A 22,330-nucleotide genomic window follows, 5' to 3' on the forward strand; every position below is an offset into this window, starting at 1 on the left:
GTTGGAGTATGTATCAGAATTTTATTCCTCTTATGACAGAATAATAGCACCCTGTTGTGTCTATGTTAATATAAACCATATTTCGTCCAGTCATTCATCGGTCAATGAGCGTTTGGTTTGTTTCCACCTTTTGGCCGTTGCGACCGGTGTTGCTGTGGACACAGGCATCTCAGTTGCTATTTTCTTAGCACTATCTTTAACCCCAGTGAGCCCCAGGGACCAGGGGACATGACCAACCTAGTGTATAAGTGATGAAACATCTGTAAAGGACCAAGTCCAGGGCACATCAGAGATGTTTCAGAAGTGGCACCTGCTGCTGTGCTCTCTTCTTCATTGTTGCTCTCTTTGTCAGTGTGGGGACATAGAATCGGAGCTGAAAGGAGGAGTGTCTGGTACAGCCTGAGGATTTGGAAATGTCTGAGCTATGCTTTGGTGATCAACTAAGGATGGGCGCATCTGCTAGGGGCACCATAACAAAGTACCACCCCCTAGGTGGCTTAAACAACGAAGCGTTGTTTCCCCACAAACTGTTTCTGCAGTCTGGAAAACCCAGATCAAGGCATCAGCAGGGTTGGTCTCAGATCAACCAGTGGCTTCTAGGTGGCCAGCTTCTCCTGGTGTCTTCACGTAGCCTTCCCTCCACGTGGGTCTGTGTCCTAATCCCTTTTTATAAGGACTTCAGTCATAGTGAACTGCAGCCCATCCATATGACATCATTCTGCCTTAATTGCCCCTTTAAAGGCCCTATCTCCAAATACAATCATATTCTAACGTACTGCAGGTCAGGACCTCAACATACGAATCCGCACGGAGGGGAAGGGAGACCCAAGTCAGCCCATAAGAGTACCACACGGCCTGGTGATGACCTTTTAAAGGAAATGCCCCCAGTCTAAATGATTTAAAGAGGAAAATAATATCAGGTGTCAAGATTTCTACCCAACAGTCAGGAGCACAGTTGAAAGGAAGAAAAGCTGAACATATAGAAACGAGTGCAAGGGTTGTGATTACAGTTCAGACATCACATGAAAGGAGCAGAAACTAAAATCATGGCTGTCTGGGGAAAAAATTGGAAAGCAACACTTCAGTGATAGATTGGGTATGAAAACCAAGGAAGGGACAGAGCACAGGTTTGGGCAACGGGATATGGTACCGTCTTAAAAAGAGAATGCCGTTTGAAGAATCAGTTCAGCCAAAAGAGCAGGGGACATATGGGCCTTTGAGCAACTCAGGTTTGATGACTGTGACACATCTGAGAGGAACTGACTCCTGGTGAGCTATTTATAAATGCGGACTTAGAATTTGTGAGTGAGGTCAGTGGGTATAGAAATAAAAAAAGTAAAAATGAAAATGGAGTCATGGGCATGAGTGAAATGAATGAGAGAGTTCGGATACAGAAGGCTCAGGCCCATTCTCTGGAGGGAGCACACTAATAATTCATGACTAATGAACAAACAAGCAAAAAAAAGGATGATTGGAGGAGCGAGACTGACAGGAGATGGCAGAGAGGGAGAGCCACAGTGTGACTCACAGAACAGGGGGGAGGACAAGACATTCGCATCCCGTGTGACAGGGAGGACAGACATTGGCCATTGGAACTTGAGTCAGAGCAGTTTCTGACCCAAACCAGATGAATGTGGATTAAGACGTTATTGGGAAGGGGAAAAGACATGGATCTTCTAGACTATTCCTTTCCAGGAGCTCGCCTGAAAATTGAGCATAGAGGCAGGTTTTCAAGTTATTCTTAAATGGCAGATATTCACACACATTCCAATGCTGAAGCCCAACAGAGCAGCTGAAGGGACAAGATCCCTGGCAGAGGGAGATAAAGTGGGGTCTCTAATCAGCTGATACAGACAGGCCCTGGAAGGCACCATTTCCTCTGTGAAATAGACAGCAAATTTGACAACTGAAAATGTTTCCACCCTGGGCTGGGCATATGGTGTTTGCTCAACTAATATTTGTTTTGCTTAATTATTGGTGGAAATATATGAGATTTGGGTTATTGAGGAACACAGGAGGCCTGGAGGCAGGAGTGAGCGTGGCGTCATCACAGCACCATTGAGGGGGAGGGGTCTTCACTGACACCTGGGTCCTGATGTATCAAGTTTGGCCTGGACAAGGGAGTTTAAAAAGTCCCTGGATGATCCTCACTGTAGCCATGGACAAATCACTGTGTGAAGGAAAATTTGAAAAATGCTCAGAATAAGAAAAAGCTACCTTTTAACGGACCAACAGAGGTGGTTTGGAAAGGAATTGTTACCTCTAATGTGAAAAATGGTATTTAATAGCGTTTTATCTTTTTTTGTTTCCCCCTAATTATTCAGTCCTGCGTATGTAGAACAGAGAGAGCAAATGACAGATAACTACAAAGAGGTTGAGGGCTATATATATAACAAAATGGTTTATAATATACTAGACACTGAGAAATAAAACTGCCCCCATCTCCCTCCCCAGCTATATGGCCATCGAAACATGTGAAGACTGGGCTCAGTGGCTCACACCTGTAACCCTGGCACTCTGGGAGGCCAAGGCTGGTAGACTGCTTAGACTCAGGAGTTCAGCCTGAGCGAGAGGGAGACTTGAACTCAGGAGTTCAGCCTGAGCAAGAGGGAGACTCCATCTCTACTAAAAACAAAAATTAAAAATGTAGCTGGGTACTGTGGTGGGCACCTGCAGTCTCAGCTACTTGGGAGGCTGAAACAAGAGGATCGTTTAAGCCCAAGAGTTTGAGATTGCTGAGTGATGACGAGGCCACAGCACTCTACCCAGGGTAACAGAGTGAGAATCTGTCTCAAAACTAAAGCAAAAAAGAAGATGTGAAGAGGAAGTGGAAGAATAACTCCCACGGAGTGCCAGTTGCACTTGGTTCTCTTGTATGTCGGGTCATTTAACCTTCTCCACGTCCCGTTTCACAGATTAAGACTCAGAAAGTAGCCTCGTTTGTAAATACGAGGAAGGACGGTCCGTGCCCTGGAATTTCAGAAGCGTTGCAAAGCCCAGGATTAGGGGCTCACCGGTCTCTCAGTAGATAAATCTTCAGTAGATGAAAGTCTGAGGAAGTAACCAGATGACCATAATACGGCTTCCATTTGCAGATGTAAATATTTAAAATGCCACACATCTATGTAAAACCTGCTACATGATTCACCCTCTGTTGACGGTGACATTTCATTACTTCAGAATGACCTTTGCTCTTTAGCATAACACGGATCCTTTAAAAGGAATAAAAGCACGGAACAGTTGTGTGAAGATCCCAGAGAGGGTTTGTGTGCCCTGTGCATCTGCTTTCGATCCATTTTTCTCTTCTATCTCAGTAACTTTGTTATCCAAGCCAAACAAAGGGGAGAAAATGGCTCTTCCCTCTCGTTTTTGCTACAGTGAAAATAATAAATAGGTTAATGCTAACAGCCAGTGTGACTGGGGACATCTTAGACTCAGGGCGTGCAGAAGCATTCCAGGCTTGCTATTGAAGAGCTCAGGCCCTTCGCCAGAAAAGACGCCCTACTCTTCCCTTTTGCCCTTGTTCATGTGAAGTCCGTGTTCTAGGAAGTATTGAACCTTGTCTGAGAAGAAGCCCTGTAAGGCAGCTCTGAAATTTACAGCCTGGCAGAGAGCTTTTAAAAATGCATCGGGCAGTCTGCAGTAAGCTTTTATGTTAATAAAAGACACAGTGGAAGAGGAAGAGTCACGACCATCGACCTTGACGCCACCTGAGAACCAAGTCATTGGTGTCGACACGGCAGAGTGTGTGTGTCACTGACATCTGAAATCCGGTTGCAGCTGTAGCCCCTGTTGGCCATGGCAACCTGCCACCGTCTCGGGACCTCCGTCCTGGTTCCAGCCTCTCTGATACAGGGATATAAATCATTCCCTCTCTCCCACTCCTCGAGGTGACAAAGGGTCTAGCATGTTAGGCAAAACCACAGCTTTCATTGCATTTGGTATTTGACCAGTTTATTTCATAACGGGTTAAAAGTGAGACAGTGAGAAGCAGTTAGATTTCCATTCCTGAGGTATCTGTTTACGGGATCCCTTCTGCCTGTGTGCAGCCCTGTGCTGAAGAATAAATGAATGAAAATATGACAAGGTCGTAAGTTTGTTCTTTGCATCTATTTAAGATCCTGGAGTTGGAAGGGCCCTACTGTGACCCGCAGTCTGTGTGCTTGCTGGGCCCACAGGATCCTTTCCTTCAGCATACATACTGGGGCTTCTTTTTATTTCTTTTTTTTTTTTTGGTTTTTCTATTTTATTTTACTTCATTTTTAAGCCAACGTTGAGACTATCCCCTTAGAACTTGTTTCTTTCTCCACTGGTTTGTGTTACATGGGTTAACTAATGCCGGAATAGGAGGCAGATGTCAGTGTCATCCTTGATCTGTTGTGGAAAACGTTCGACACCTGCTTTTGATCAGTTTTCCTCTTCTATCTCAGCAACTTTGCTGCACTAGTTGCTGTTCTGGGGACTCAAAAAATAAAAGATAAATAATTTTTAGCACCTAGCCTCAAAGAGCTCAAGGTCTGGCAGAAGAGATGGGTTGAAAAGAGGTCGTTTTATGCCACCGTATATAAAAGGCAGGCAGAGTCATAATTGAGGTGTGATGGGAGCCCAGAGGAAGGAATTCTCAGAAAGACGCCAGTGTCTGTGGTAAAATTTTAAAAGTGTTGTTTGAAATTAATCCAATACTTGGCAACACATGTGCCTTGAGGAAGATCCTAATGGGACACACGTGAGCAAAGGAGGCCCCAGGGGTCAGATGACTAGTGTATGACGTGAAAAGGGAGAAGGTGAAAGCGAGAGGGGAGGTGGGGAGGTGGTCAGGACCTGCTGAGAGGGAAACCGAGGAGCAGGGAGGGATGGAAGACAGTGGTCTGGGGACAAGTTACAGGAGGCTGCCGGAATATACCAGAGGTTGGTAAACATGTGTTATATATGATTTTATAAATTAGATGTGTATAATTAAGTATATGCCATCTATAAATGATTTATATTATCAAATTGCTTTGTTGGCATGATTCCCAACAACGCTGAAGAACATATCAGCAGAGTTGGAAGGAAAGATTTGGGGCAGTAGTCATTCTCTTTTCTTCACAGATCTACCCTAGAGCCCAGCTGTCTCTCTAAACCAGGTCGTGGATATTCCATTGGTCGCTGGAGTATCGAGCCTGTCATTCCGTTCCCTTGAAACCCAACCCCTCATCCTCCAGTGGTTCCCTGTCACCAGGCTGTTCCCTGTCTGCCTCCCGGTCCTTTCCCACTCTCTTGACTTGAGACTCCATCACCCACTTTTCCCCTCTGTTCTCTGCTACTCTTTCTTCTCTACTTGCTTAACTCATAGTAATCCACTCAGACATCAAAAAGCCAGCCCCGGAAGCTTCCTCTACCCCCCTGTGCCCTCCCCAGGCTGACTTCAGTGCTCTTTTTTGGAGGTTCCATTGAACTGGGCACATGTGTCCTGTTTAGCCCTCATCACACTCAATGATACTTGCTGGTGTTGCTTGTCTGTGTTTGAAGGTGTCTGGCAGCTACTGCAGGGTCCTGTCTGTCATGGGGACTCTGTGGCTGGGCAAACGAATGAGTAAAGAAAATGATAATGCATTTTAAATGTCCCGAAGGCAAGAACTGGGAGCCTGACTCTGCCGCCCTGCATTGGTCTTCTGCGGCTTTGTTATTTAACAGTTCTACCGACATGAAGGGTTAAGGGTCTGACCCACTCACTTTTAATCCTCATCGTGCTGTCAGGACCATTATATTTTGTATTATTTTCAAAATTTTCTAGACTTTTTACACCACAGCGATGTCCTTAGCTAGCCTGTAAAAATAAATTAATGAGGCCAGGTGCGGTGACTCACACCTGTAATCCTAGCTCTCTTGGGAGGCCAAGGCAGGAAAATTGCTTGAGCTCAGGAGTTTAAGACCAGGCTGAGCAAGAGTGAGACCCCCATTTCTACTAAAAATAGAAAACTCTAGCTGAGCACTCTGGCAGGTGCCTGTAGTCCCAGCTACTTGGGAGGCTGAGGCAGGAAGATCACTTGAGCCCAGGAGTTTTGAGGTTGCTGTGAGCTACACTGATGCCACGACCCCCCAGCCTGGGGCATCAGAGTGAGACTCCATCTCCAAAAGAATTAAAAGTAAATAAATAAATAAATAAAATAATGATTTTTCTAAACAACAATGAAAATGGGAAGCCAGACCCAGTCTTCTTGTGACCGAGGCATGTGTTTGGGGTGGGGGGCATAGCATTTAAGGAAGCTTTGTGACAAAGTTTAGAAAGCATTGGTTCTGAGACTTTTGAGTTTGGTTTACAGATATAGAAATGATTAGACTGCAAAGGTCAGCTTGGAAGTTTATGGCGCGACAGTAGTGGATCTGTGTAGTCTAATGCAAGCTTGGAAGAACAAACACACATTTTCTGGGTCAAAAATGCGTAACTTTTCTTAAGACTTCCTTAGACTAAATACACGGGAAGAAAAATGTACAAAAAAATAATGTATAATACACTTGCAATAGACAGGGTTTTCTGCCAACAGCCAGAATGGGTTTATTCAATAAATATATTTTTGGTAGCCTTCTCTGAGTACACTTGTTAGTCTCGGGATTCCGACCCACTTCCAACAAAGACATTTTATTCTGCCTGCTTAAATCCCCCCGCTGTGGCCGCTTGGCACAGAATTCTTCCTTATTTCTTGTCCTATCTGAAGTATGACTCTGTCCTGAAAAGCAGCGTCGTGTACCACTCTAAAGGTGACTGCTGTGCCATGATGAGTGAGGCAATTTTGTTATGTTAAGTGCTCTGGGAAAAAAAAACACTTAGAGTGCTCCCGTAGAAACGCAAGCTAATATTACTCAATGAGCCTTCCTTTCAGCTGGTGAGCACTGTGGCATTTTCAAAATGAAGAGGCCTTCCCCCATTACAGTTTATTTATGAGATATATTCAGAATGGACCTATTTCCTGAAGGCATCTGGGAATATGTGCAGAAGAAATATGAAAGAAACAGAAATTAAATACAGATGAAGTTAAACGCTAACAGTGGAGAGGCTAGTGGGGTTGCTAAGCGGCAGCTTCAAACCTAGACCAGAAATTCCAAATGATTAGGAAGAATGAAAAATAATTACATGAGGTATCTGCCAGCGTATCCACTGTCCTGCTAAGGTCTAAAAAATTGCAAATGATGTTCTGTCATTCCAAGAGGTACTTAGGGTAGGCAAATGTGTCTTAACTATGGAATTCAGAGCTTCACAGACTTTGAAATAAAATAGTTTCTGCAAAGTTATTAAATATTATTACATGCAGCATTTAGAGGGCATCTACCTTTTTGAAGAGACTAGCAACCCGCCTGCTGAAGAAAGATAGCCATGATTCCCCTCTAGAACACATAAGTTGCTTTTTCTTTGAAAATAATACCTTGTGTTATATTTTAGTGGCCCCAAATTATCAGTTCTCTTTCTTAGAATAATCTCTCAGCCTGTTTTCAAGATACATGTTTGCTCTGAAAAACAATAGTAGTATTGATTTTTAAATACTCAGAGGTGTCTTATGGTTAATTCAGGTGTATTAACAGAAATAACATGACATTCGCCTCCAGGAAGTACGTAAGGATACAGATGGGAAAGTACCAGAAATCAATTTTTAGAGCATTGACTCTTATCATCAATAGCAAATAGTAGGCATTTTCTCCATCCTTGGATCTTAAAACCTTACATAGGTTTCTTAGAGAAAATAAGAGGAAAAATTTCAGGAAAACATGAATGACAGTGGATGTTTTATTGGACCGAGATACTAAGACCTCCCCCCCTAAGGAATGTCCCCCAGCTTCAGACCCCTAATGAAATGTTTTGACTGTTGGCCCTTTCTGGGCCCTTCATGTTACCTTTGAATGGACATTTTGAAGTACTCATGACCTTTTGAATGGACATTTTAAAGTTCTCCTGTTTAGAAGCAGAGATATTCATGGTTCAAAGCTAAACTACTGTGGCTCATCATCTAGGAGACATCACCTCCAGTCTCAGTACAGAACTGGCTTCCCCAAGCTTGTTTCATTTTCTTCAAAATGGGGCTGAGGATAACACCTGCCTCATAAAGGCAGGAAGATTAAAGGTACTGCACGTACCCCTTCCTGCCGGTACATAGGAAGTGGCTGTCGACTGGTGTCCCTTCATCACCTGAGCCGCACGTCTGCTCTGAATCTGGTAATGACTGTGGATGATCCTCTGGGTACTTGGGTCTACAGCTTGCATGACCGTCCATTGAGTGCCTGTGAGTGTTCCTACCACACCATGCACGGTTTGATAACGCTGGCTGGCCCCGTGTTTACTAAAGTCCAGCTTCAATGGCAGTGTGGTTTCAGGATGCCTTCGTGGGCCTCTTACCCATTTTCTTGGGATGTTGATGCCTTCCTGTTCTTTAAAGCCTAGCTTTTTACATCCATTTGTCTTTGTTCTAACATTGTTTTGAAAAGAAATGGGTCTTAAGATTGGAGTTAAAAGTAAAGGTCAAGTATTTTGTGACAGGGCACAATCCTTTCACTTTTTGAAACGTCTACCCGAATGGAAACCTCCCAATGCACATCACTCACACTTGTGCCCTGAGTCCGTGACCTGTGGCACCTGTATCTCTGCTCTGACACTGAACACCTGTATCCACTTTTGTCCCTTAGATCAGTTTGCCTTGGCTCACTTTCTTTTTGGTTTGTCTGGGTATCTGCCTAATACACTTGCCATAATTCTCCCTCCTAGACAGTCTAAAAAGACTCATAGAAAGCCCATGAGGTATCTGCAGAGCTAAACATTTCACTTCACAGAAAGGAATTAGCAGCCTCCATGTCAGATACTTAGGTTGTGGCACGGACATTACTAGGACATGTGTCTCTTTTATTTGTATTTAAAACCCTTCAGGTTTGATGGGAACCCAATTCGTTGCTGATGCTAAAAGTCTAAATCTAGAACCAGAACGCTGCTTCAATGTCCACTTTTTAAATATAGGAAGTATATTAAATTGTGGGATCAGAGCTGTGTTCTCTTGCCTGTGTTTTTCTCTAAGAATTCTATCCTAAAGTACATGTTTGACCTTTTTGTGTTTATTAAGAAAGATCTGTGTTTAATATACTTCATTCTCAAATGGATAAATACTGTCAATTTAAAGAAATCTATCCTGTGTAGATAATCAGGAATAGAGGCAAATCCGAGATAGGGAGTGTATTTTATAGCAGTGCAAAATCTGGTGATAAAACCAACAGTAAGACATGGTTACAAAGTTACAGTGTGTGGATGACATGAAAGGCCATGCAGCCAGTAAAAAGGGTGTTTTTGTAGAACAATAAGGGGTTTCTAACTATGTGGTACTGACTGGGAAATAAACAGTAAACACTGCAGATATAGCCTGACCCTAATAGTATGTACCTTAGAATTAATACCTGCAAGAAAGTACCACAAAATGTTATCTGTAGTCATCTCTGTCTTGATATTTATTTATATACAAATGATTGAATAAATATAATTTATAGATGATTTTTATTCTCCTCCTCATCCTTTTAATATTCCAAATTTTGTGTAGCAAACACATAAACAGGCCCAGGCATAGTGACTCACACCTGTAATCCTAGCACTGTGGGAGGCTGAGGCAAGTGGATTGTTTGAGCTCAGGAGTTTGAGACCTGCCTGAGCCAGAGCAAGACCTCATCTCTAAAAATAGCCGGGTGTTGTGGCAGGCACCTGTAGCCCCAGCCACTCAGGAGGCTGAGTCAAGAGGATCGCTTGAGGCCAATAGTTTGAGGTTGCTGTGAGCTGTGATACCTTGGCACTCTATGGAGAGTGACAGTGAGATTCTGTCTCAAAAAAAAAAAAATGAACAGAAAACATTTGAAGATAAAAAGAAATCTGATATGAATGTGGTTCTATCTTCCTGAGAAACAAATAAAGGAAATTACTGTCAGGAATGTGCCCACTCTAAGACTGGGGCATTCCACTGTTTCTCGAATCGGCAAGTCTGCTTTTCAGTGGTAAGCTCTGGAAGAGTCCGAATACCAAGAGAAGGGTCAGAAAGAAGATAGAAAGTGTAGGCCCCCAGCTTGCAATATGGGAGCCGTTGACTGTAGTTCCCAAAGCACTTGTTTCTTTAATGCAGCCTCATGAAGAAGCAGGGCCAGAGCAGTGTCATGTTAGTGCCCTGAAAATCACACACATGCACACACTTGCACACACAAACACACACTCAGGCACACACACAGAGTCGTGCCTACCTCCCTGAGACTGCAGATCTTGGCTAGAATCACAAGCTTGGGCTAGTCATGGATGTTAGTTCTTGCCTATCCAGAACAGGACCTTCCCTCACCATTTAGAACCTTGGAACTTTAGTTTTTTCCACCTTTAGGGCATTAGTCTCCAGAACCAATAAAAGAGAATAGCAGCCCCCACTTCATGGCAGGGTCGTGCTGATATCTCTGTGCCCTGAAGCTAGTAGGACAGCACTCCGTGAAGACCCTGCTGAGGACCTCCTCCCTCCCCGGACTTTCTCTTTCCATTTTTCCCTTATCTCTCCAGCCACCGCCTTCCTCTTTGTCTCCCTGTCTCTCCTTCCCTCTCTCCCTCCTGCAGAGACAAGGGGAAACTTGCCCTTCCCCCTGAAAGATCAATCCACAATTAAGGCAGATTGATAAGAATAAGGATTCATTTACCATGCACATGGGAGAAATCACACTGTAATAACCCAATTTTCCAGTGGAATTCAGATATGGGAGTTTTATGGTTTTTGTTTTTGTTTTATGAGACAGTCTCACTCTGTCACCCTGCATAGAATACCATGGAGTCATCACTCACAGCAACCTCAAATTCTGGGGCTGGAGCGATCCCCTTAGCCTTGCCTCAGCTTCCTGAGTAGCTGGGACTACAGGAACCCACCACAACTCGCGGCTAGTTTTTTCCATTTTTAGTAGAGATGGGGTCTTTCTCTTGTCCAGACTGGTCTCCCAACTCCTGAACCCAACTGGTCCTTTTGCCTTGGCCTCCCAGAGTGCTAGTGTTACAGGAACGAGCCACCTCACCGGGTTTAGACCTTTTATATAGGCCTTTTGGAGGGGGGAGAGGGATGAGGAGTATAGGGCATGAACAGTTGCCAGGGAGGACAGTTAAATAGGGAGAAATAGACTGGCTTGTAGTTAACCCCAGAGACAGGTATTTAAGACCCAAATGATTTGGGGCTGGTCCATCTACATTCCAGGACCTTCATTCCTGAAATACTTTGAAATTACAGGAAGGGAGAAAGGGAGTCCATTCTTCCCTTTGATCTTCTAAAGAAGCCAGTGTTTCCTGACCTTGAATGAACTTCAATGCAAAATACTCACTGTACGGGGAGTCATATTGTGGGGTGAAATTTCCTTAGCTCCTTCACTCCTCATCTGGAAAGTGATCTTTATCTCCCTACGGAAAATTTTGAAGATCTCTTTAAACAAGATGAAAAGCAAAGGAAATAACAAAAGTCGTCTTGCCATTTCACGGGGTGAATCAGAGATGAGAAGAGATGAAGTCATCATTTCCTAATATGGGAAATTTTTTCCCCATCTTTAAAACAATCTGGCTTTCGGGGGAGAGGGGAGGAGGAACTGGTGATCTATGATACAGGACATACTGAGCTTTTTTTTTATTATTTTGGTTCACATGGCACTGAGCAACAAAATAATAACAAATATATATATTTTTAATAATACCAGTACACACATGAGTAGGAGAAAGGGCCCCCACTGCTCACTGAACTGCTCACTAATCACTGCTTGGACTCAGTGGGGAATTCTGTAACACACCTGACTTTTCTTTTATTTATTTTTTATTGGTTCTGGGAGAGGTTTGTGATTCCTTCCATGTAGGTTTAAGCCCTTGTACTACGAGAACAAATGGTCTCTGGAGTGATTTGCTTTATTAACTTTTAGGGCGAAGGAGGGAGAAATAGAGGAATTGCCTAACTGCAGTGTGTTGGCAGAAAGTTCAGACTTCCGTAGTTCAGCGACACTTAGAAATGTTGGCCCTGTTTCTTAAGAATAGAGAATTGTAGAGGAGGAGGCAGCGTGATGGAGTAGAAAGACATCTGGCAGAAAGATAATCAAGCAATGGTCACAGCCCTGTCCCCCATGCCCAGCCAAATCACTAGACCGTTCAGGGCAATGGCACACAGCGTCCTCCTCCGTAAAATGAGGCTGGGCTGCATACTGTCCTCTTTCAATAAGGTTTCATGGCTTCGTGGATGATAATGAAATTGAACTTTGGTTATTAACTTTGTTTGGAAATGAAAGGAACTCTGCTATCCATAAAGATATATTAATAATAATCATAATATAATAATAGGTATTTGTTGTGCTATATATCTAGTGTTGCACTGAATCCCCACAGTGGTGTTGGAAGAGTCCTCATGATAGCAGAGGTGGATGTCCAGGCTCATGAAGGTCGAGGAAGTTGCCTAAGGACACAGAGCCTGTGACTGGTGGCACCAAGCCTCAAGGACTGAAACATATCTCAAATCGTGCCACCCTTCATACCACCTCTCAGGGAGCAAAAGGACCATCCAAGCTGCAGAGGATTCAGAATAACTCAAGTGCAACATTCAAGTTTATAATGAGGAAGGGGCAATGTAAGTGCTTTCATAGGTGCTATCCTGAGGGTAATTCAGGATCACGGTGTCCACATCAAAACATCAGAGTCTCTAAGACAGACTTAAAGAGCAGCTCAAATGCAGCAAGGAAAGAATGAGAAAAATCTTAGGACCAAAATGCTTTATCTTCATCATCTATGCTTTCTAGTTCTATATGCTTTTTAAAAAGTGCAAAACACTTAGAATTTCCTAAATACAGTTCAGCACACTGATGCTATTTGAGCAGTTTAGGTCCTTGGTATACCAGATGGAGTGAGAAAGGACACTGGTCCAGGAGATGCTGTCCACATTGAATGAGTGAATTTCCTTTGTTGTTTTCCTAAGCCGTAAAATCAATTAATTGGTCCAAATTAATCTACTATATACCAAAACCCTGCAGAAGGCACTAGAAACATAAAGAAACTTCTCTCAGAAAGATCTTTAAGACTTCTTTATCCCTGAAATTCTATGATTCATCATCAAGGCAAAGACTGATAGGTTGATGTGAATAATGTAAACATTCCAAGCTACAAATGACATCAAAACTTATTCGTATAAAGAATCAGCAATAAAAATTTAAATAAAGAGTTATGGTTGGTAATACATACTTTGATGTCCATCAAATTCATGATTTACAAGGCCTACTCTTTCTGGCTTATGATGTAACTAAACATCTCAAAGATACAATATAGCACAGCGATGATGCTTTCATGAATATATTATATTTTTATGAAATACAATGTATCATTCTCCTAAACAGAAACCACGTCTGAAAATGAGTCCTGTAGATTCTAATTTCTGCACTGTGCTAGGACTACTAGTGAATTATTTTCCCCCTCAATTTGCATTTTCCTTTGCGGTGTTGAAGCAAAATAAGCCTCTTTGTTTGCACTGGTTTTAGAATTAAATTAGTTTGTATATTTGTTCTCTCCTCCTCTTCCTGGATTTGGTTTCAAAGTAAACAGTTGTTTTCATTAAATTCTCTTTTATTTGGCTTTAGTTCTTGAGTTACTGTAATTATTCTGGGTGGCTGTCCCTGTTCTATTTTGGAATCAGATATCTGTGCACTGTTTAAAATTGCACTTAATTGGTTCACTTCCATTTTCTGTTGCTTACCTCCATTTGTGGTATTATGAATTTTCAGCTACATCTGACTCTTGTCATGGTCTGGTCTGATCTTTTTGAAAGGTTTTTTATTGTATCTAAACACCGTACAGGGTTGGTAGAATAGGAAAAAGATGATCATAAATTTGATGTTTACTGAACATGGACAAATTACAAGGAAGAAACACAAATTGTCATTCATCACAGAGAGGTTGTCTGAAAGTTAATGGCAAACTTGAAGCCTTGAAAAGGCAGCAGGAACTGCCTTGTTGGGTAAAGCCAAAAAGACCAACATCTTTTTTTTTAAGGTTAACCTAGAAATAACCTCTGACAGAAGCAAAAACCAGCCATGCTTTTCAATTTCAAGCTAAAAGAACTAAAAAGTTATTTCTACCTAATAAAAAAGTACAATAAGATTCTGAATTCCCACAGAAACTCTTCATCTATGTTGTAACACATCAAAGGCCGCCGAGGGGCTGTTTATCCCGCAGGCCAGCGGTAATAAAGTTTTGCGGGCATTTGCGATGGTCTTTGGAGCAGGGGAGTAAGGTGAGAGAGTTTTAGGATAGAAAAGAAGGTAGCAAGCTTATTTTTATGAAGTTACTACAAGAAAAATATAGGGAGATTTTTTTAAAGGTATTCCAACTATTCATCTTACAAATGTTTATGGAAAATCTCTCAGGACTCAAGTATTGTTCTAGGAGTTGGAACAAGAGCCATGAATAAAACAAATGAAGTCCCTGCCCCCTTGGAAAGTTTATAATATTTAGAAAAAGAGGGATAATTGTTAAGTGTCTATATGATAAGTCAGCAAAAGATAAGTGCTATGAAGAATCAATGGGGTGGGGGCGCCTGTGGCTTAAAGGAGTAGGGCGCTGGCCCCATATGCCAGAGGTGGCAGGTTCAAACCCAGCCCCAGCTAAAAATTGCATTAAGTAAATAAATAAAATAAAGAATCAACAGGGAAAGAGTAACTCTGAGGGAAAGGGAATTAACAGGGAAAGAGTAACTAAGAGTTTGTAGGGTAGTCAGGGAAATCTTTTCTAAAAAGTGCTCAGGTAAAGATCTGACTAAAATAAGAGTGAGTAATGGCCCTGTCTAGGGAGAGAATATTCCAGGAAGAAGAAACAGCAAGTGCAAAGGCCCTGGGGCAGCACAAGAAGTGCCTGTCCTGAACGTCAGAAGTGAACATGTGAATAATAATAAATTAGGTCCTAGAGAAGAACTTAGAAAGGAGAAGACCTGTATAAAGATGCACAAGACCAAGGAAATATAAACAAATGACTAGTAAATTTGACTATAAAAATGTAAAAAATTCTGCATAGCAAGACTTGCCATAAAGTCAAAAGATAAACAGCAACTAAAGGAAACTATTGGTACTTCATGTCACCAAAGGGCTGGCTTTCTTGATTCTGGTGGAAACAGAAACTTCTTTACATCAAAATGGAAAAAAATCAATAATCTAGCAGGAAAAAAAAGGACAAAGTGTATAAAGAGACAATGCAACAGAAACAAAGAGCTGCTAAGCATATTTAAAGATGTCCAACCTTACTTATGATGAGGGAAATTCAAGTCAGAACCACACTGACATGCCAAGTTCTTACCCGATCAGATGGCAAAGGGCCAAACGTTTGATCTGAACACCATCTAAAAGTCTGAGGCTTAGAGAACCAGACATTGTCATGTATTTCTGGTGGGGATATAAACAGGTATGACATTATGGAGAGGACTTTGGCAAAACTATCAGAGTTTTATGCGCCCGTATCTTTGATCCAGCAGTTTCACTTCTAAGACTTGATCCAGCAGATTTATTTCTACGTGTGTTGAGTTATGTACACGAGTATTCACCGCAGCATTACTTGTGATAGCAGGAAACCCTGAGACTCGTTGAGTAGTGAGAGGAGAATGGGAAGACAGGGGTGGAGTCTGATCATGAATCTCTTTTTAAACTTGAATCCTTGCAAGTTCTTGAGCAGGTAGAATGACAAAAAGGCTGTGTTTAGAAAAATTTGTCTGACATTGGATTCAGGGAGGATTGGATGTCAGGGAGAGTTGGGTAACAATTTTGCTGTCTGACTAAGCTCCAAGTGGAGTGTCCCAGCTTGAGAGCTGCAGGTGCCAGGGGTGGTATTAGGTAAGGCCGGTAAGGTGGGCAGCAACCAACTTACAAAGGGCCTTTCTCACGCCAGACTGAGAGGTTCAGGGTTCGTGCTTGTACATCAGGGCAGTGACACAATCAGATCTGCATTTTTAAAAGACAGTCCTGCTGGCAATGTCAGAGAAGAGATTGAAGAGCAGTGAAGCCAGACATACTTTAAAAACTCAGAAACAAAAATTTTTAAGAACTCCAAAAGGCTGCCTGGTAAGTTGAAGTTCTGTGCTCTCACATCTGCCCTCTCTTCTAGCTTTTCAGACCTGTCTGCCTGCCGTGACTCGTCCTCCTCAGTCCCCACTAGCTGTGTTGTCTTTCTAGGCTTCTCCTTAAGCATATTCCCACTTGAGATCTCCCCAGCATTTTAATTCATGGAATAGGGTGAAAGCAAAGGCCGTGTATTCACCAGGCCCAATTCCTTTTAGCCACAGGGGACTGCACAGCCCCTAATTACCTCCATGCCATGGGCGTTAATCAGCCTCTATATAAACACTGAAGCTGCTTTTTTCTTTTTCTTTTAATGAATAACTGTGTGTCAATGAATGAATTTACCACAGTGCTTTTAAAATTGCCTTTTAAAATATTCTTTTGTATGCTTCTCAGTGAGGAAAATTTCTCAGTTAAGCTAAAACAATGGTGCGGCAGATGCATAAAGGTGGGGGAGCATTGCTTCTAAAGAAAAGAGTAAAATCGGGATCTACAGAATCTGACACAACAATCAGTAGATTTTACTTATAGATGTCATTTTATTTTTATCATTGGGGATTCATTGAGGGTACAAGAAACCAGGTTACACTGATTGCATTTGTTAGGTAAAGTCCCTCTTACTGTCATGTCTTGCCCCCAAAAGGTGTGGCACACACCAAGAACCCACCCCCCTCCCTCCTTCTCTCCCTCTACTCTTCCTTTCCCCAACCCCTCCCTCCTTCTTTCTCTCTCTGCCCTCCCCTTCCCTCACTCCCACCATGTCATTAATTGTCATTAATTGTCCTTGTATCAAAATTGAGTACATAGGATTCATGCTTCTCCATTCTTGTGAGGCTTTACTAGGAATAATGTGTTCCATTTCCATCCAGGTTAATATAAAGGTTGTAAAGTCTCCATTTTTTAATGGCTGAATAGTATTCCATGGTGTACATATACTACAGCTTGTATAGATGTCATTTTTTAAAGAATAAATTATTAAGGGAAAATGTTGATAATATAATGAGAACTTTGAAATTATATGTTATTATCTTAATTCAGATTTCCCTCAAAGGAAGGGGAAAAAATTAATACTTACATGCTTCATCTATACTTCTAAAAGATTCTAAATTCCATGAAGGGTGCTACTTCTGTACCCCTCAGCGGTTCATAGTGGCACAGTGACACTCTTTGTCTCGTAACAAATAGTAACTAAATTAAGTTGAACTTCCTTCTTTGAATTAAATTTTTTCAAATTTTTTTCTACACTATAACTACTTAGGGAAATCTTAATCTCTCATTTGAAAACATAGTAAGTAAGTGGCATTCAGCAAAATAATTTGGTTTTTTGTTTCTTTGTTTTTTGAGATAGAGTCTCGCCATGTCGCCCTTGGTAGAGTGCCATGGCGTCACAGCAACCTCAAACTCTTGGGCTTAAGCGACCTTCCTGCCTCAGCCTCCCGAGTAGCTGGGACTATAGGCACTGACCACAATGCCTGGCTATTTTTTGTTTGCAGTTGCCATTGTTGTTCAGCAGGCCCAGGCCAGGCTCAAACCCGCCAGCCTTGGTATATGTGGCCGGTGTCCCACTCATTGAGATAAAGACACCGAGCCTGAGCAAAATAATTTGTCATTTTGCTTCTCCTGCTCTTAGGAAATAAGTTAAAAATACATGAGTGATCATAACGAAATCACACTTAACACCTATTTATCAACACTTAAGCATTTCCTTACTGAAAACAGCAGTTAAGATAGTTTTCAGTGCAATGCATGTCAGAGACTTCACTCTTCATAAAGTCAGTACACGGGGAAAAAAACAGAATCATTTTCTTCTTTAAGCTTCTCTCTCCCTCTCTCTCTCTCTCTCTCTCACACACACACACCCCGGGGGAGACATGCCCCAGGGTAGCTGGCATGCCTTTGGTATACCATCCTGCTCCACAGACTTAAAGCAAGTATTTCTGTTTGTTCCCTTCAGGGTAATAATTTATTTTGTCTTGACTCTCCCAATGTTTGTTTTCAGAGGGACATTGTAAATGCTAAGTTAGTTTAATATTAATTGTATTGTATTAATTGTATTATTGTAGTATTCTGAATATTTGGGTCCTGACAAAGAGAGAACAATTATCTGAGTATTTTATAAATATTTTCCTACGGCTGCTCCAGTTTATTATTACTAAAGAGTAAATTATTCCCAGAGTTAGCAGCTTAAATTAATTACCATACAACTATAAATCAGAGTACTATGGATCAGGAATTCAGACAAGGCTCAGCTGGTTGATTCTTCTGCTCCACATGGTGTTGACTGGGACCACTAGGTGGCAGTCATCTGGTAGATGGACTAGCCAGAAGATCCAAGACACCTTTGCTAAAATATCTGGCACTTCGGCAGTGGTGACTAGAAATCTGGGCCCAACTGGCACTGTCACCTGGAGTCCCTACACATGGCCTGTCCAGCACTGTGATGTCAGAGTAAAGTCCTGCAAGAGACAGAAAGTGAAAGCAGTAGTCTCTTAAATACTAGCTCTGAAAACTAACAGTGCCCCTTCCACTCACTGATCATTCACAGACGCACTGTAACTGTCCTGCTTTCATTGAGAAGACATAACAGCTTTAAGCCCAGAGTTTAAAATGTTTCAAATATTTCAAAATATAAATGGCACAGAAATAATTAAGACAGACTAGATGGCAGCCTCTGGAGTAAGCTATAGACCTATTGTGACTTACCTGGTTTCAGAGAAAACTAGCAACTACTGCTTTGATGTCACAAAATTATTTTCTATTTTCTTTACTTTTCAATGAAAAAGAAGCTGATAATGTCCAAAGTCATGGCTTTTCTCAGCCCCAGAGTAGAAGGAAGGTTCTCCTAAGCCAGGGAGCTTGACTCACATGACAGGCTTACCCGGCAGGTGGGAAGCAAACAAGTCCAGCAGGGATGCCGTGGTTGCTCAATAGACCAAGCAGACCCCTCTCTGCATATCTCAGGCCTGGGGCCAAGAGAGACTTGCCATTTACTCCCAGGCCAGTTACAAGTCCCAGGGCTAAACAGCTCTGATCATCCACTGTTTCTTTCTCACCTCATGATGTGTCTGAACTTGACCTCTTTGCTATAAGCATGACCCTTTACAGTGGAAGTGAAAAATACTGGAAAATTTTTCTAAAAAGCTGCGTTTCCTTTCATGTTATGCATATTTAGAACAAAAAGGGGACCTGAAAGGGGGGGATGAGTATATTGTATGAATACATGTCTTTTTGTTTAAATTTTTTTTCTACTTGTGGACATCTATATATGAGTTATCTCTGTATAGGCTTATCTATCAAACAATTAATTTATTTTCACAAACAACTTTGTAGTAGGAAAAATATAAGCCCCCAGACCCACCCTGTATATCCCTGTGTCAGCCTTCCTCCCATTTTAAACAAAAAGCCATGTGTAACCATCATCAGCATATCCACATATTTCATCTTGAAATCTCACACACAATTTTATCTAAGCTTTTTCAAGAATTTGAAAACTGAGTTTTTGGTAAAAGAAACATAGTGTTTCCATTCATTTGTGTACATTCATACTATTTAATGATTTATCAACAGATATTTAGATTAATAATAACTTCTAGAGACCAGGAGTGACAGCTCACACCTGTAATCCTAGCACTCTGGGCGGCCGAGGCAGGTAGATTGCTGGAGCTCAGGAGTTTGAGATAAGCCTCAACCAGAGCAAGACCCTGTCTTAAAAAAAAAAAAAAATAGCTGGCATCACCCGTAGCTCAGTGGGTAGGGTGCCAGCCACATACACCAAGGCAAGAAGGTTCGAACCTGGCCAGGGCCTGCTAAACAACAATAACAACTGCAATCCCAGCTACTCGGAAGGCTGAGGCAAGAGAATCACTTAAGTGAAAGAGTTAGAGGTTGCTATAAGCTGTGACACGACAGCACTCTACTTTGTCTCAAAAAAAAAAAAAATAGATGAGTGCTTTGGTGGGCACCTGTAATCGCAGCTACTCAGGAGGCTGAGGCAAAAGGATTACTTGAACCCAAAAGTTTGAGGTTGCTGTGAACTGTGACTCTACAGCACTCTATAGAGGGTGACAAAGTAAGACTCTGTCTCATAATAATGATAATAAACTCTAAAGTTAATCAGCATAATAGTCATTGTTGCTTTTATGATTATTATTAAAAATCATGTAACATGCAATTTTTTAGTAAATAATACCATATGGTTAGCTATATGCCCATTACTTCTCTTGATGATCCTGAGGTTTATGCGCCAATCTTAAAAGACTCAAAAGCCAATATAGGTTGTAGTGAAATGTTTTTATTTATATTGTGGCTTTGTAAAAATAATAATTAGTAATAGCCTAAACTGGGTAACAAACAACTTAAAGTAGCATATTTTGACTGGTAATCTAAATTAAATATATATATCTATGTATATATATAAATACTATACTATACATATCTGTACACGTAGATATATCTATCTCACAAATTTATCATTCTAAATCAGTTTCTTTAACAAGGAATTGAAACAAAGGACAGAAATATAGAGGCAAGCAGTTTGGGGAAGTGTAACCATCTGCTTCCATGTTTACAAGATCAACAGATTGTCTTTTTCCAAGGCCCAGGAGGTTACCCGTGAGCACATTTGTCATGGTTGGGAGAGAGGAGATTGAGGACCCAGAAGCCTACAGGGACAGCACCAGCGAAGAGCCTGGAACAGAAAGGCTGAAATCACAAGAAAGAATCTTACTTACTTTTTGATATAAATCAAACAGCTTCTTGGCTTACCTATAGAAAGGAAATTCTTGCTACAGGAGAGAGTGTTTTAATTTTAACAGAGAAGTAAGAGAAGCTTGTCAGAGATGTTTTTGAGCCATAATTTTAAACTGTGACTCTGTGTTAAGTCCTCAGGCTCTGATCCAAACACCTGCCCTTTCTGTCCAGGCCACCACCCCGGCTTTCACACTTTCAGTAGAGCCGACGTCTTCAGCAGAAAACCGAATCTCTCCCAGCAATGCTCAGTTCAGTTCAGTATAATTTCGTTTCTGAGAGCTGATGATGCGATGGGTGGCTTAATAGGTCTGAATGTGCAAAACCAAGTAACGGAAGCTCCCCTGTCCCCCAAGGGGTGTTGAAGTTCAAAACTAGAAGAATGCGCTAGGTAGAGTGGTGGCCTACAGTAGAAACAGGCCTGTTTCTCTTTGGAGATCCAGAAAGGCGTCACACCTTTCTGGCTGTTTGAGTTAGGTCTTGACATTTGTACCTCCAAATTCACAAATCAGCATTTCTTCTCTAAGATTCTCAGTTTCCCCTAAACTCCAGAAAAGGAGAGGCCAGACCCCATTTTCTAAATGTGGTTGATCTTGGACCTAATCTTGTTCTTATTTCTTGCAAAATAATTGGATATGTTCGACACTCTGAGTTTGGACTAATTTTCTTATTTTCAGACCCGGTTCTATACGTGTAAACCAATTTTGAATCTTCCAAGGAAATGACGATTTTAAGATCAAGTCATCTATTTCATTTTGGACTACATGAAAGCAAATAAAAAAAATTTAAACGCACAGTTTTTCATCCAGTTGTTTTGAAAATGTTTACACACTGGTTAAGAACCCAGAGCTCCCAATTGACAAATAAATCATGTTCCTGTATTTTAACAGATGCAATGCTCTTGGTGGCAGAGCGACTGGAGGGGCCTTTCAACATTGAGTCGGTCATGGACCCCATAGATGTCAAGATTTCTGAAGCCATTATGAACATGCAAGAAAACAGCATGCAGGTGTCTGCAAAGGTATTTGCATTAGTCATGTATCTACCAACCCACTTACAGGCTCAGTAACCTACAAACAAAGTAACTAGATATGTCGGCTGGGATTATAAATTCTAATACACTGTCCGCGAGCTTTTCTTCTTGAGCCACAAATTTGCTACTTCATTAGAAATGCCTAACACAATGGGATCGAGAAGGGAAGCAGTTTTTTTAGCTCATGACTATTCAATCACAAAAACATTAATCGCCGCCAGCAAGTTTCAGAGAGCCCCAAGTATGTTGACTCATCCTTCCCAGTTCTGAACAATAGGGGGGGAATTTTCTTTCTTATGTTTGAAATTTCTGCACACCCTCACCCTGTTCCCTCTCTAGTAACTTCTAATGATATCTTCAGCTGTGCAGACCAGGCACATGTTCTGTATTTTCGATTGTAAATAATTAAACATCCCATCTGACTCCCGTTTAAAACTACAGTGTAACCCGCATTAATGAATCTTCAGGGGGAAA

At 41.7% G+C, this 22,330-nt stretch overlaps 1 protein-coding gene across 1 annotated transcript in view; it reads left to right on the forward strand.

Moving 5' to 3' along the window:
* The window catches only part of GPC6 (glypican 6), a 1,125,082-nt gene that overhangs the window by 997,455 nt on the left and 105,297 nt on the right, over positions 1 to 22,330 (forward strand). Inside the window, exon 5 of the mRNA XM_003789574.2 lies at positions 21,714 to 21,844. Within this exon, the coding sequence (XP_003789622.1) occupies positions 21,714 to 21,844 (131 nt within the window). The remainder of the gene's footprint in view (positions 1 to 21,713; positions 21,845 to 22,330) is intronic.

The sequence above is a fragment of the Otolemur garnettii genome, unplaced genomic scaffold (genome assembly GCF_000181295.1).
Source record: "Otolemur garnettii isolate 467f Iridium unplaced genomic scaffold, OtoGar3 scaffold00034, whole genome shotgun sequence".
Classification (NCBI taxonomy): domain Eukaryota; kingdom Metazoa; phylum Chordata; class Mammalia; order Primates; family Galagidae; genus Otolemur; species Otolemur garnettii.